Source organism: Entelurus aequoreus, linkage group LG13 (genome assembly GCF_033978785.1).
Source record: "Entelurus aequoreus isolate RoL-2023_Sb linkage group LG13, RoL_Eaeq_v1.1, whole genome shotgun sequence".
Taxonomy (NCBI): domain Eukaryota; kingdom Metazoa; phylum Chordata; class Actinopteri; order Syngnathiformes; family Syngnathidae; genus Entelurus; species Entelurus aequoreus.
The window spans coordinates 26,859,573-26,874,358 of NC_084743.1; the positions used below are offsets into that span (position 1 = coordinate 26,859,573).

At 39.0% G+C, this 14,786-nt stretch overlaps 2 protein-coding genes across 2 annotated transcripts in view; one reads left to right on the forward strand and one right to left on the reverse strand.

The window, feature by feature from the left end:
• LOC133663273 (receptor activity-modifying protein 1-like) overlaps window positions 1-14,786 on the reverse strand; it is a 159,577-nt gene that overhangs the window by 122,158 nt on the left and 22,633 nt on the right. The window lies entirely within an intron of this gene.
• Window positions 9,390-14,786, forward strand: part of map3k19 (mitogen-activated protein kinase kinase kinase 19) — a 68,033-nt gene continuing 62,636 nt past the window's right edge. The window contains exon 1 of the mRNA XM_062067181.1: window positions 9,390-9,452. Coding sequence (XP_061923165.1) covers window positions 9,390-9,452 — 63 coding nt within the window. The remainder of the gene's footprint in view (window positions 9,453-14,786) is intronic.

A 14,786-nucleotide genomic window follows, 5' to 3' on the forward strand; every position in this document is an offset into this window, starting at 1 on the left:
AAATTGCACTTTATAAGTTAACCCGGCCATATTGGCATGTGTTGCAATGTTAAGATTTCATCATTGATATATAAACTATCAGACTGCGTGGTCGGTAGTAGTGGGTTTCAGTAGGCCTTTAAGTCTGCTGTGGTGGGGGGAGGCGTGGCTTGCGGACCTGCAGCAAAGCGGGGTGTGCCAGGATCGACTTCGATATTAGCGGCAGGTGAGTAGATGACACAGCTGAGAGTGTTTGTCTGATCACCTGTCGCTCTGTTAAAGGCAGCAGTCAGGAAGGAGAGGGGGTTGTTGATGGCGGTTGGCGAAGCACGAGGGGAGCGAGAGCAAGACAGACCATTCTAAAGGGAAACCATTCATGTGCTCGATCGAGGAGAAAGTCAATTGCTGAAAAGCACACAAAGACTTTGCACGATCGGACGTTTATTGTAAAATAAACATTATTGTTAAACCTGAAAAGGAGTGGTGATGTTGAGGCCTGGTGGCCCAACGAACCCGGAAGGAAGCGACTTCCACATCTGCATATTAATTTCACCCCAAATTGAAGAGGGAGTTTGCCAAACATCAAGGTGTACATTACAAACTGTGATAAAGCCATTTTTCGCGGGTAATCGCCAATACGCCGTTCTATGGATGCACGCGCGTGCACACACACATGGACTCATATTACGATGCTTTTTTCCGCGACACAGCAAAGCGTGATTGTGACGTAACAACAATCTTTTGAACCAAAATAACACTTCAGTTTGTATTTATTAAAGCAAGCTGTAACAGACTGAACAACAACACATAACTTGACCTACCGTATTTTCTGGACTATAAGGCGCACTTAAAATCCTTTTTTTCTCTCAAAACTCGACAGTGCGCCTAATAACCCGGTGCGCCTAATGTAAGGAATACGTTTGGTTGAGCTTACCCACCTCGCAGCAATTTTATTTGGTACAATGTGTATTGATACGTGTGACCAGTAGATGGCAGTCAAACATAAAAGATGAGTGTAGGCTGCATCGTTTGATGCGCTTAAAGTATTATTATGGTGTGTGTATAAGGTAAAACATATTATCTGGCGTTTTGTTTCGCAATATTATGCAAAAGGAACTTCTCTTACCTTCTGGTACCTGCTGATCTGTATTTGGGATCTGCATAAATCCTGAAAAATTAGTAGTTTGTGACAATGCTGTAGTCGATAAGCTTCTTCTTTTTCTCTATCTTCTTGTTATGGGACATTCATCCTCCGCTGTTGCCATTTCTAATAAAAAGTAGTGTAAAGTTCTTACTTATATCTGTCAGTAAACTCGTCATGAAATTGTTAAACATACCGGTGTAGTGAGTTCACATTATTCACCCAAGGAACTTTAGTTATTAGAGTTCCGGTCGGACGGTTTTTCACGGGACACATTTCCGGTGTCGTTTACGGATGAGGAAATGGTGCTCCGTTATTGATTTAAGTAAAATCTGAATGTCAATAAATCAGGTAGCTCCATCTTTTGACACTTTTTCCACATTTTTTTGCATGCTACACCGCTACAACAAAGATGACGGGGAGAAGACGGTGCCGAAGGGGAGCCACGTAAATAAGACCGCCCACAAAACGGCGACTGTCAAAAAGCGGCTTGAAGATTATCTGTAAAATATCATCTATGCAACATTTTGACCAAAGAACCACCGTTACATGTCATGTAGACCACAAGGAAGTTTTTTCAATTTAGAAAATAATAATAATATTATGACTCCATTAATGCGCCCTATAATCCGGAGCGCCTTTTATATGAAAAAAGATAGAAAATAGACCATTCATCGGCAATGCGCCCTATGGTCCGGATAATACATCACAAATTTGACAGTTTTTAAAAGTGCATTATTTATTTATGTTACAAAAACCAACAGCTTCGTAGAAAATGTTTGTCTCTGAATGCAAAATTTGAACCAATAATGCCCTATGTTCCACACATCGGGCTCTCGAGTGTGCGCCACTCAAGTTAGAGCAAGTTAGAGAACGCTTGGCCAGCCATCTGTTTTCTTATCCTGTTTAGGGTCACAGAGAGCTGCAACCTATTCCAGCGGACTATGGCTGACTGAAGACCACAGTGCATGGAGAGACAGGCAACCATTAACACAACCAACTGAGTGAGAATCGATTCCATGCTGACTGAAAACTGAGGGACCCACCGTCCAATTAATGGCAATCATTTTCCCGGGAAATTCTATGTTCCGCGACGCAAAGCCTTTCGAAAAGAAGAAGATTGTTCTTGTATCTCTTGAATCAGGAGAGAGAGATAGGTACTGTTTCAATTTGGAGTCATCAAGACCTGATTAGACCCAGGGAAACATTGGCATACTTTCCAACAATACTGCGTAATTGAAAATCCATGGTGAGGAAACGGCGGGAGCATAAGAAGCAAACACAAGGAGGGCCAAATTATTCCTGCCTCTATCTTCATTCATAAATTAAAATAATTTTACAGCTGCTGAACACAAGAAGGTGATTCATCTGCATGAAGCACCGCCAAAAGTCTGTCTGGTATTACCCACAATTTACCCAATCCTGTTTGCTGTTGCCATGGCTCTTAATTAACGCATTTGATCAACTTCTAGTCTCGGCGCAATTATTTTCGTTATAATCGTCTTCTGCCTTTGCGTCTCCACACGTCACTCTCAAATGGAAATCAAGGGACTCTTGTTCTTTGTCTTTGCCCCACTGCTCCCACCTGCAGAGCGTCAAATCAAGTGTCAAATGCATACCCGGATTACAAATATAATCTGTTTACACAGTGCTTCTCATTACAAGCTCGGGAAATTGTCGAGGGTTTTCCAAAGCCGATATGCATATGGATTATCTTGTTTACCTATTTAGATAACAGAAAACATGTAAATTTTCTCCTCAGAAGTGTATTTGTTTTGTCAATTTGTGGTGGTTAAAAATAACAACTATTTTAACAGTCAATTGTATTAACGTTTACTTAACTTTTGTCCATTTATAAGCACGGACAGAGAACGTGCTGATAAAGGTGGTGTGGCTCCCTGTGATAGAGCAAGTGAGAACGTTGAGGGGTTCCTGGTTCGAATCCAGCTTCTGCTATCCTAGTCACTGCCATTGTGTCCTTGGGCAAGGCACTTCACCCATCTTGCTCCCAGTGCAACCCACACTGGTGTACATGTATCTTAAAGGCCTACTGAAATGATTTTTTTTTATTTAAACGGGGATAACAGATCCATTCTATGTGTCATACTTGATCATTTCGCGATATTGCCATATTTTTGCTGAAAGGATTTAGTATAGAACAACGACGATAAAGTTCGCAACTTTTGGTCGCTGATAAAAAAAAGCCTTGCCCCTACCGGAAGTAGCGTGACGTAGTCAGTTGTTCACCTCCTCATATTTTCCTATTGTTTTCAATGCAGCTAGAGCGATTCGGACCGAGAAAGCGACGATTACCCTATTAATTTGAGCGACGATGAAAGATTTGTGGATGAGGAACGTTAGAGTGACGGACTAGAATGCAGTGATATACATATCTTTTTTCGCTCTGACCGTAACTTAGGTACAAGCTGGCTCATTGGATTCCACACACTCTCCTTTTTCTATTGTGGATCACGGATTTGTATTTCAAACCACCTCGGATACTATATCCTCTTGAAAATGAGAGTCGAGAACGCGAAATGGACATTCACAGTGACTTTTATCTCCACGACAATACATCGGCGAAGCTCTTTAGCTACTGAGCTAACGTGATAGCATCTGGCTCAAATGCAGATAGAAACAAAATAAATAAATCCCTGACTGGAAGGATAGACAGAAGATCAACAATACTATTAAACCATGTACATGTAACTACACGGTTAATAATTCTCAGGTTGGCAAAGCTTAACAATGCTGTTGCTAACGACGCTGAAGCTAACTTAGCAACTTAGCAACCGGACCTCACAGAGCTATGATAAAAACATTAGCCATCCACCTACGCCAGCCAGCCCTCATCTGCTCATCAACACCCGTGCTCACCTGCGTTCTAGCGATCGACGGCGCGACGAAGGACTTCACCCGATCACAGATACGGTTGGCGGCTAGCATCGGCTAGCGCGTCTGCTATCCAAGTAAGTCCTCCTTGTTGTGTTGCTACAGCCAGCCACTAATACACCGATCCCACCTACAACTTTCTTCTTTGCAGTCTCCATTGTTCATTAAACAAATTGCAAAAGATTCACTAACACAGATGTCCAGAATACTGTGGAATTATGAAATGAAAACAGAGCTTTTTGTGTTGGCTTCTATGGGATACCGATACTCCTGTTTCACTGGCTACGTCACGCGCATACGTCATCATCCAAAGGCGTTTTCAACCGGAATTTTAGCGAGAAATTTAAAATTGCACTTTATGAGTTAACCCGGCCGTATTGGCATGTGTTGCAATGTTAAGATTTCATCATTGATGTATAAACTATCAGACTGCGTGGTCGGTAGTAGTGGGTTTCAGTAGGCCTTTAAATGTAGATAATGGGTTTTTCAATGTAAAGTGCTTCGAGACACTAGAGAAAAGGCGCTATATAAATATAATTTACTTGACTTCACTTATTATACACCGTAGACCAAAGCGGCCAAAATCTGATTTTTTCTGAATCAGATTTTTTTTCCACCTGACTGTTTACACTGCAAGTAAAATGTGATCTAAACGGACTCGAGTGTAAACCCGCGCAGGCCTCAATGTGGCCCCAACGTGGTCCCAATGTGGCCCCAATGTCACTTGCATAAAGTGAAAACAAAGGAAGTTGACCGGATTCCGTAAATGAACAAGGAAGTTACTCCTGTATAAGACATTGATACAACGTTGACTATACATAAACATCCTTTAAAACTGACATTGAAACAACGTTGCAAAATAGTTGTATTCGTAAATTGAGACAACGTTGTTGGTTGAGAAATGACCAAATTTCAACGGTCGAATCAACGTCACAGGCTGACATTGAATAATTGTTGTCAAAAAGCATGTTGTTTCAACGTTGTATATGTGTTGTAAAATATTGGTCGGAAAATGACCAAAATTCAACGGTCAAATCAACGTTAGAACCCAACATTGATTAAACGTCGTCAAAAAGCATGTTGTTCCAACGCTAGGTTTGAGTTGCTCAACGTCAAGATCTATTTCAACAAGTTCTCAGCGTTGTTTTAATGTCTTGCGCCTGCTGGGCTATTACTACAATATAAAAGTCGCCACCATAGATATGATCGCAAAACCTTAAAAATTCTCGTTTTTTTTACGTAAAAACAAAATAAAGTAATATAATGTATCCAAGGATATACACTATATTGCCAAAAGCATTTGGCCACCTGCCTTGACTCACATATGAACTTGAAGTGCCATCCCATTCCTAACCCATAGGGTTCAATATGATGTCGGTCCACCTTCTGCAGCTATTACAGCTTCAACTCTTCTGGGAAGGCTGTCCACAAGGTTGCGGAGTGTGTTTATAGGAATTTTCCACCATTCTTCCAAAAGCGCATTGGTGAGGTCACACACTGATGTTGGTCGAGAAGGCCTGGCTCTCAGTCTCCGTTCTAATTCATCCCAAAGGTGTTCTATCAGGTTTTGGTCAGGACTCTAAGCAGGCCAGTCAAGTTCATCCACACCAGACTCTGTCATCCATGTCTTTATGGACCTTGCTTTGGCGACTGGTGCACAGTCATGTTGGAAGAGGAAGGGGCCCGCTCCAAATTGTTACCGCAAGGTTGGGAGCATGGAATTGTCCAAAATGTTTTGGTATCCTGGAGCATTCAAAGTTCCTTTCACTGGAACTAAGAGGCCAAGCCCAACTCCTGAAAAACAACCCCACACCATAATTCCTCCTCCACCAAATGTCACACAAATGTAGCGTTCTCCTGGCAACCTCCAAACCCAGACTCGTCCATCAGATTGCCAGATGGAAAAGCGTGATTCAACCAGAGAACGCGTCTCCACTTCTCTAGAGTCCAGTGTTTTACACCACTGCATCCGACGCTTTGCATTGGACTCTGTGATGTATGGCTTGGATGCAGCTGCTCCGCCGTGGAAACCCATTCCATGAAGCTCTCTGCGTACTGTACGTGGGCTAATTGGAAGGTCACATGAAGTTTGGAGCTCCGTAGCAACGGACTGTGCAGAAAGTCGGCGACCTCTTTGCACTATGCGCTTTAGCATCCGCTGACCCCTCTCTGTCAGTTTACGTGGCCTACCACTTGGTGGCTGAGTTGCTGTTGTTCCCAAACTCTTTCATTTTCTTATAATAAAGCCGACAGTTGACTTTGGAATATTTAGGAGTGAGGAAATGTCACGACTGGATTTGTTGCACAGGTGGCATCCTATGACAGTTCCACGCTGGAAATCACTGAGCTCCTGAGAGCAGCCCATTCTTTCACAAATGTTTGTAGAAACAGTCTCCATGCCTAAGTGCTTGATTTTATACACCTGTGGCCGGGCCAAGTGATTAGGACACCTGATTTTGATCATTTGGATGGGTGGCCTAATACTTTTGGCAATATAGTGTATATAATGGTATGTATTTCGGAGGGTTCTAATCTTTATAGTCTGTTAAGTAGAGGAGACACAGACATTAATGTAGATATACAGGAGCTTTATTTTCTCATATAACTCACATGTAAGCAAATACGCCACAGCGCCAATCTCCGTCCTACAACAATAATTATTTCTTCGAAATCAAAATATATATTCATATAGCTTATTATTATTTGTGCACTATTTGACAGATGGTGCCTCGAAAATTTGGCCGTTGAAAATAGACTTTGCTCACCGAAACCGGATGTTGTATCCACTTCCGCTGGCGGGCTGCGTCTTTCCTCGCGTACACAAATGACGTAGCCAGCCTAAAGCTGGCGAAAAGGTCACATACGGGTTGCATTGCCGTTTAGATTGAAGTCACATTTGAAAAAAATCAGATTTCAATCGGATTTGAACTACCGTATTTTCCGGACTATAAGGCGCACTTAAAATCTTTTTTTCCCCCTCAAAACTCGACATTGCGCCTTATAACCGGGCGCGCCTAATGTACGGCATAATTCTGGTTTTGCTTACCGACCTCGAAGCAATTTTATTTGGTACATGGTGTAATGATTAGTGTGACCAGTAGATGGCAGTCAAACATAAGAGATACGTGTGTTTGTGTTTGAGTTTGAGTTTGAGTTTATTTCGAACATGCAAGCATACAACATGATACATCACAATTTCCAGTTTCTCTTTTCAACATGTTCGAAAAGGAGTAGGAAGAAGCAGAGCTTATTTAATCCTACCCCTTTTCTTTACATAACAGTTGCTGAAACTTTTTTTATTCACTTCCTGTTCTCAATTTTTTCACAATAAACTCCATATGTAATCACAATAAAAATAAATAAATAAATAATAGTAAGAATTTAATAATAATAATTGGTGAAGAAAGTCATATTTCATATGATGAGATAAGTAAGATTACTTTAAGAATGAAATTGGTGCAACTTAAGCTATTTTAATTTTGTTTGGAAATGTACCTGTTTGAAATGATAGGTTACTAATATACATTAATGGTCCTGAGATCTCTTCTATAACCTTTTTTATCGTATCCATATCAATTCCATTACAATCAGTTGAAGTCTTAGATTTACATTTTTTCACGATTATAACTATTTCCTCCTGTGTCACATTACTGAGGAACATGGAGTTGGGATTTCGCTCTATGGTATCATTATAGTCCTCAATTGGAACTGGGTCTGGAATCCTTTCTTCCAATTTTGGTCCAATATTTACAAAATAATTATTGAAGCTTTCAACTACTTCCTTTATGTTGTCATTGTTTTTATTTCCGTCTAAAAAGTATTGAGGGTAGTCCCTCTTTGTGCCATTTTTAATAATGCTATTGAGGATGCCCCATGTTGCTCTCATATTATTTTTGTTCCTGTCCAATAATTCACTGTAATATTATTTTCTACATGATCGTAGTATTTCTGTTAACTTAAATGCGCCCTATAATTTGTTGTCCTGGGCATGACGTTAAAGTGCATCCGGCAGTGGAGGCTCCTCTATGGGGTCTTGGGGCGCAAGAAGGTTAACCCCTTTACTACTGTTACCCCAGGTGGCCCTTGGCAAAGGCCTAGTACCTGACTGACCCCTAGCCAGGGATACGGTGAAGACCTCAACGGCGGAGCAGGCGGAAGACGGTAGATTTAAGAACTACCACAACGGCTGCGGTGGCGGAAGAAGGCACCCCCACATCCATGTGGGCCCAGTTATGGGGAAATAACAACCCAAGACCTCAACGGTGGAACAGGCGGAGGATGATTGCTAACCCTATGGAGCGTCACAACGGCTGGGATGGCGGATGAAGGCTGCAGCGGAAAAGGGTCCCCAGTCGTCTTGGGACTCCATGCCACTGGACTCTGACCTGGATCTGTCAAGGATCGTGTGGTGACTGTCTGTGCACCAGTCTCCCCACGTTAAACAGAGTCACGCACAGGCATCCTCCATAAAGGGATACCCCCCTACCAGGAGGATCGTCATACTCGTTTCGAGTGACCGCCGATGAATTCGGTGCGCCTTATACACTACCGTTCAAAAGTTTGGGGTCACCCAAAGAATTTTGTGGAATAGCCTTCATTTCTAAGAACAAGAATAGACTGTCGAGTTTCAGATGAAAGTTCTCTTTTTCTGGCCATTTTGAGCGTTTAATTGACCCCACAAATGTGATGCTCCAGAAACTCAATCTGCTCAATAGAAAGGTCAGTTTTGTAGCTTCTGTAACGAGCTAAACTGTTTTCAGATGTGTGAACATGATTGCACAAGGGTTTTCTAATCATCAATTAGCCTTCTGAGCCAATGAGCAAACACATTGTACCATTAGAACACTGGAGTGATAGTTGCTGGAAATGGGCCTCTATACACCTATGTAGATATTGCACCAAAAACCAGACATTTGCAGCTAGAATAGTCATTTACCACATTAGCAATGTATAGAGTGTATTTCTTTAAAGTTAAGACTAGTTTAAAGTTATCTTCATTGAAAAGTACAGTGCTTTTCCTTCAAAAATAAGGACATTTCAACGTGACCCCAAACTTTTGAACGGTAGTGTATATGAAAAATAAATAAATAAATACACAATTAATCGGCTGTGCGTCTTATAATCCCGCACTATGGTCGGGAAAATACGGTACCTCCTGGTGTGGTCTGAATGGGATGCAAAAGGATTAGATTTGAAGCAATTTGGAGCGTTTCGTAAAAAAAATTTGATCTGCGTTACTTCAGGGCAAAAAAATCAGATTTGGTGTGCAGTGTAAACGAGGCCAAAGTCTCTCTGTTGTTATCTAGCGAGGTAACTATTTTACTGAAGAGAGTCTGTGAACGCTTCCTCCAGATATGCGAATCAAATATGCGCTGCCATGAAAAGCAAGGTCGACGTCTGTTCCGCGGAGCGGGTGGGCGAGCAGTCGGCACCAGGGGTGGTAGGACAGTGATGTGAATTTTAACACATCTTTCCGCCTATTCTTTGCTCATTTGTCCACTATTTATTTTTGGGACCTTCTATTTTGTCAAAGAATTATGACGTTTGCGGCTTTTTGATGACACATGGGTCATATGAACGTGACTCCATTGTTTAGATTCCGTACATATCTAATTTATGTCCACATACGAAAGTGCTCGGTGGGAGTTGAAAGAACAAATCAGATATAGGTCACATATGGAATAGAAAACAGAAATGGCCTGCAGTGTCAACTAGGGTTGTACGGTATACTGGTATTAGTAAAGTATCGCGGTTCTAATGAATCAAAAACAGTACTTTACTCTGTTTGAAAAGTACCGGTTCTCAATTGTATTTATTTATTTTAACGGGCATGACGGCGCGCTGTAACGTCATGACGTTTCTGGGTTTACGAGCAGAGGAGCATGTTCGGCAGCGCACAATCACAGAGTACTTACAAGCCGACACAGTGTGTAGACAGAAAAGGGAGAACGGACGCATTTTGGCCGAAAAACTGACGATAAAGGTGAAGTTATAACACTGAAACGCCCTCAGGAAGAGGTGCTCTAAGACATGGCTAGCTAGCTAGCAGCAAACATCCATCCGCAGTCGGCAGTGTTTTAGCTACTTCTAAATCACTAATCCTGGTCTCCATGGTGACAAATAAAGTAAGTTTCTTTCAAGTATCATCCCTGCAGGATGAGGAATAGCTAAACATGCTTCACTACACACCGTAGGAGGATACAATAACTCGCCTGATTGGAAACAAATGCCATGGGTGGATCTACACCTGACATCTACTGTAATGATACCAAGTACAATAGCGTATCTAGTCGATATTACTATGATTACATCTATATTTTTTATCGTCACAAAATCTTTTTTCCTTTTTTTAAAATTCATATTATGTTTATAAACTCAGGAAATATGTCCCTGGACACATGAGGACTTTGAATATGACCAATGTATGATCCTGTAACTACTTGGTATCGGATCGATACCCAAATTTGTGGTATCATCCAAAACTAATGTAAAGCATCCAAACAACATAAGAATACGTGATTATTACATTTTAACAGATGTGTAGATAGAACACGTTGAAAAGGAAAATAACCAGATATTAACAGTAAATGAACAAGTGGATTAATAATCAATTTTTACAGCTTGTCCTTTATAATTTTGACAAAATAATAGAATGAGAAATTACACAATATGTTACTGCATACGTCAGCAGACTAATTAGGATCCTTTGTTTGTTCACTTACTACTAAAAGACAAGTTGTCTAGTATGTTTACTATTATATTTAAGGCCAAAAATTGTTCTTCAATTGCAATAAGAAATATATGTTTCATGTACCGTAAGATTTTTTGTTACAATAATGCCATTTTTTGTGGTGCCCTTTATTTAGAAAAGTATCAAAGTACATTTTGGTACCGGTACCAAAATATTGGTATCGGGACAACCCTAGTGTCAACATAGACTTTGACGTATATAGGGTGAAATGTTCCATTATCATTGGCAGTATGGGGCGTTAATTGACACACCCGCCTCCGTTTTGGTGACCATCACCATTCCAGTGCTTTACATTCCAACGCCGCGTCTCAGCCTTAGTGTGTATTTTATATCCTGCATTTCCTCTCCTGCTCTTGTTAAGTTTTTCATTTTGCATTGCTTGGTGTGGCACACAAGTATTTCTTGTTGCCTGCTTTTGCTGCTGCTAAAACAATTGAATTAGCATTTTCAACTGCATGTTGTTTCCTGTTTCTGCATCCCGGGGTCGGTTTCAGTGTCGACCATGCAACACTGAAACACCCACACTTTTGATGTTTTCACTTCAGTGTCGTTGCGGTGGGCACAGCATGTGAGCCCTCAGTCGCACATATCTGTTTCCATCCCGAAAGGAACGAGCGATTGCATCACCAGCTATGATGGACAAGTGAATTTGTTGGGGACAATTTTCCCTATTGCTTTTTGTCGACGTCGATCATCATTGCAATCAATCAATCATTGCACCCCTAGTTAAAACTAGGGATGTCCGATAATATCGGACTGCCGATATTATCGGCCGATAAAAGCTTTAAAATGTAATATCGGAAATTATCGGTATCGGTTTCAAAATTATCGGTATCGGTTTCAAAAATTAAAATATATGACTTTTTTAAAACGTCGCTGTACGGAGTGGTACACGGACGTAGGGAGAAGTACAGCGCGACAACAAACCTTAAAGGCACTGCCACATAATATCTACTGCTTTTCACACACACATGTGAATGCAATGCATACTTGGTCAACAGCCATACAGGTCACACTGAGGGTGGCCGTATAAACAACTTTAACACCGCTACAAATATGCGCCACACTGTGAACCCACACCAAACAAGAATGACAAACACATTTCGGGAGAACATCCGCACCGTAACACAACATAAACACAACAGAACAAATACCCAGAACCCCTTGCAGCACTAACTCTTCCGGGACGCTACAATATACCCTCCCCGCTACCCCCTATCCCCCCACCTCAACCCCGCCACCCCCAACCCCTCCCACCTCAACCTCCTCATGCTCTCTCAAGGAGAGCATGTCCCAAATTCCAAGCTGCTGTTTTGAGGCATGTTAAAAAAAATAATGCACTTTGTGACTTCAATAATAAATATGGCAGTGCCATGTTGCCATTTTTTTTCCCATAACTTGAGTTGATTTATTTTGGAAAACCTTGTTACATTGTGTAATGCATCCAGCGGGGCATCAAAACAAAATTAGGCATAATAATGTGTTAATTCCACGACTGTATATACCGGTATCGGTTGATATCGGAATCGGTAATTAAGAGTTGGACAATATCGGAAATCGGCAAAAAAGCCATTATCGGACATCTCTAGTTTTGAACATTTTCAGAATGTGCTTGGTCTATTTTTAAACAAAGAAAACAATCTGAAGTTGTCTTTATATTTAGGTTATCATACCATGATGTTACCCGCTTGGGAATTTTAAAACGAGTCAGACACCCCCTGATCTAAACTGTGTGTGTGTGCGCACTGACTTCGACTGGTGCCACAAAGGATGATTTCCTTACGGTTTGAAACTATCTAATACCCACATTGTTTAATTAGTCTGATTTTTAGCAGTGTGTGTGCTTGCCTGCATCCATGCATAACATATTTTCTCCTGCTATGTGGTCCGAGCAGTAAGGCTGTGGATATAAAGGCTTCTCATATCTCCAGTTCTATGATCCACACAGTATCAGATACAGTATTTTACTTTATATGCTGTATATTAACAGTAAGTCTGCAGTGCTGACTGCAGTCAAGCCCTTCACCATCTGATGTGACCAGATGGCATGTTGTTTGGATCATCAAAAAACGTAAAAGTGCTTTAGCCCTCTCAAAAACAGATGGTAAAATAAGGTGCCAAATGTGTGTTTGGGGAAAAATCAAGTCTCCATGGTCTACACTCCAAAATTCAACATAAACCCTAACTTTAAATAGTTTGTACAATCTGATCATCTTTAGTTTGACACAAAAGTATGTCATTGCAGAGTACAGTATTGTTCCACACTAAGTTTCCAGCTTTTAGAGGCACAAACATGTTTCCTGTTTCAAGAAATCTTAACAAGACCATTTTGACTTGTTGCACTGGCAGATTTTTTTGCTCATTACAAGTTATTTTTGCTTATAATGAGCAAAAATATCTGCCTATGGAACAAGTCAAAATTGTCTCGGTAATATTTCTTGAAATAGGAAATTAGCCATTAAAACTCATTATTAGTTATACTTACTAGTATTGCGAAGTTGTGTGTCTTATAAAAAACATGTGATGCTTAAGAGTAGATTTTTTTACTCAGAAGATCTATTGCCTAGAAACTGAAAATGTACTATTCATTTATCATTTATATTCATTTATTGTAACATTTTGACCCGGGGGCTGCATTGGGTTAAAAAAAGTTGGCCAGGGGCCGGGCTATATGTATATACAGGTATGTGTATATATATATATATATATATATATATATATATATATATATATATATATATATATATATATATATATATATATATATATATATATATATATATATATATATATAAATATATATATATATATAAATATATATATATATATATATATATATATATATGTATATAAATATATGTAAATATATATATATATATATATATATATATAAATATATGTAAATATATATATATAGATATATGTAAATATATATATATATATATATATATATACATATATATATATATATATATATATATATATATATATATATATATATATATATATATATATATATATATATATATATATATGTATATATATATATATATATATACGTTAGGTCGGGAAAAAATCTTCAGGGGTAAATCTGCAAAACACCTAACGTACTGTACATTCCGCTCTACCCCGGTATTGGACACTGTATAACGGATAAACCACAGAAACCTCAACTATATACATATATATACGTATATATATATATATACGTATATATATATATATGTATGTATATGTATATATATATATATATATATATATATATATATATGTATATATATATATATGTATATATATATATACATATATATATATATATATATATATATATATATATATATATATGTATATATATATATATATATATATATATATATATATATATATATATATATATATATATACATACATATATATACATATATATAATCTGTCTCTTTGCAGATTACCCAACACTGTGGCGCGATCGTGATGATGTCATGTTATCGATGGGAAAATGAATTTTTAGACAATATGATTTGCTTGACTGGCTAGGAGACCCCGAGAGTAACAAGCAGTAGAAAATGGATTGATGGATGAGCTAGAAATGATAGATAAAAAAAATTATAATTAAAAAAAAAAAAAAAATGTGTTACTCGGGACTAGCCGTGGGCTGGATTTTAGACCATAGTTTGGGGACCCCTGGGATAGATTTAAAAAATTATAATTAAAAAAACAAAAAAAGTAAAACTTTTTTTATTCTTTTTTACTATGGGTCCCAGGGACCCCATCAAGTCATAAAAATGGGGTCCAACTTTCTTGTAACCGTTTTGAAAACAAATGATAAATGTATGCATTATCCTGTTGTATTTCACATTCTATATTGTGTTTTGGAAAAAGGTTGTCATAAACGCTACTTAATTGATTAAAAAAAATAATAGAAAAGAAAACAAATTTGTATACATATGTAAATGTATTCAGTTATAAGTGTGTGTGACAATCATGGGTACTTTAACTTTTTAACTTAACATTCATTCACTTTCT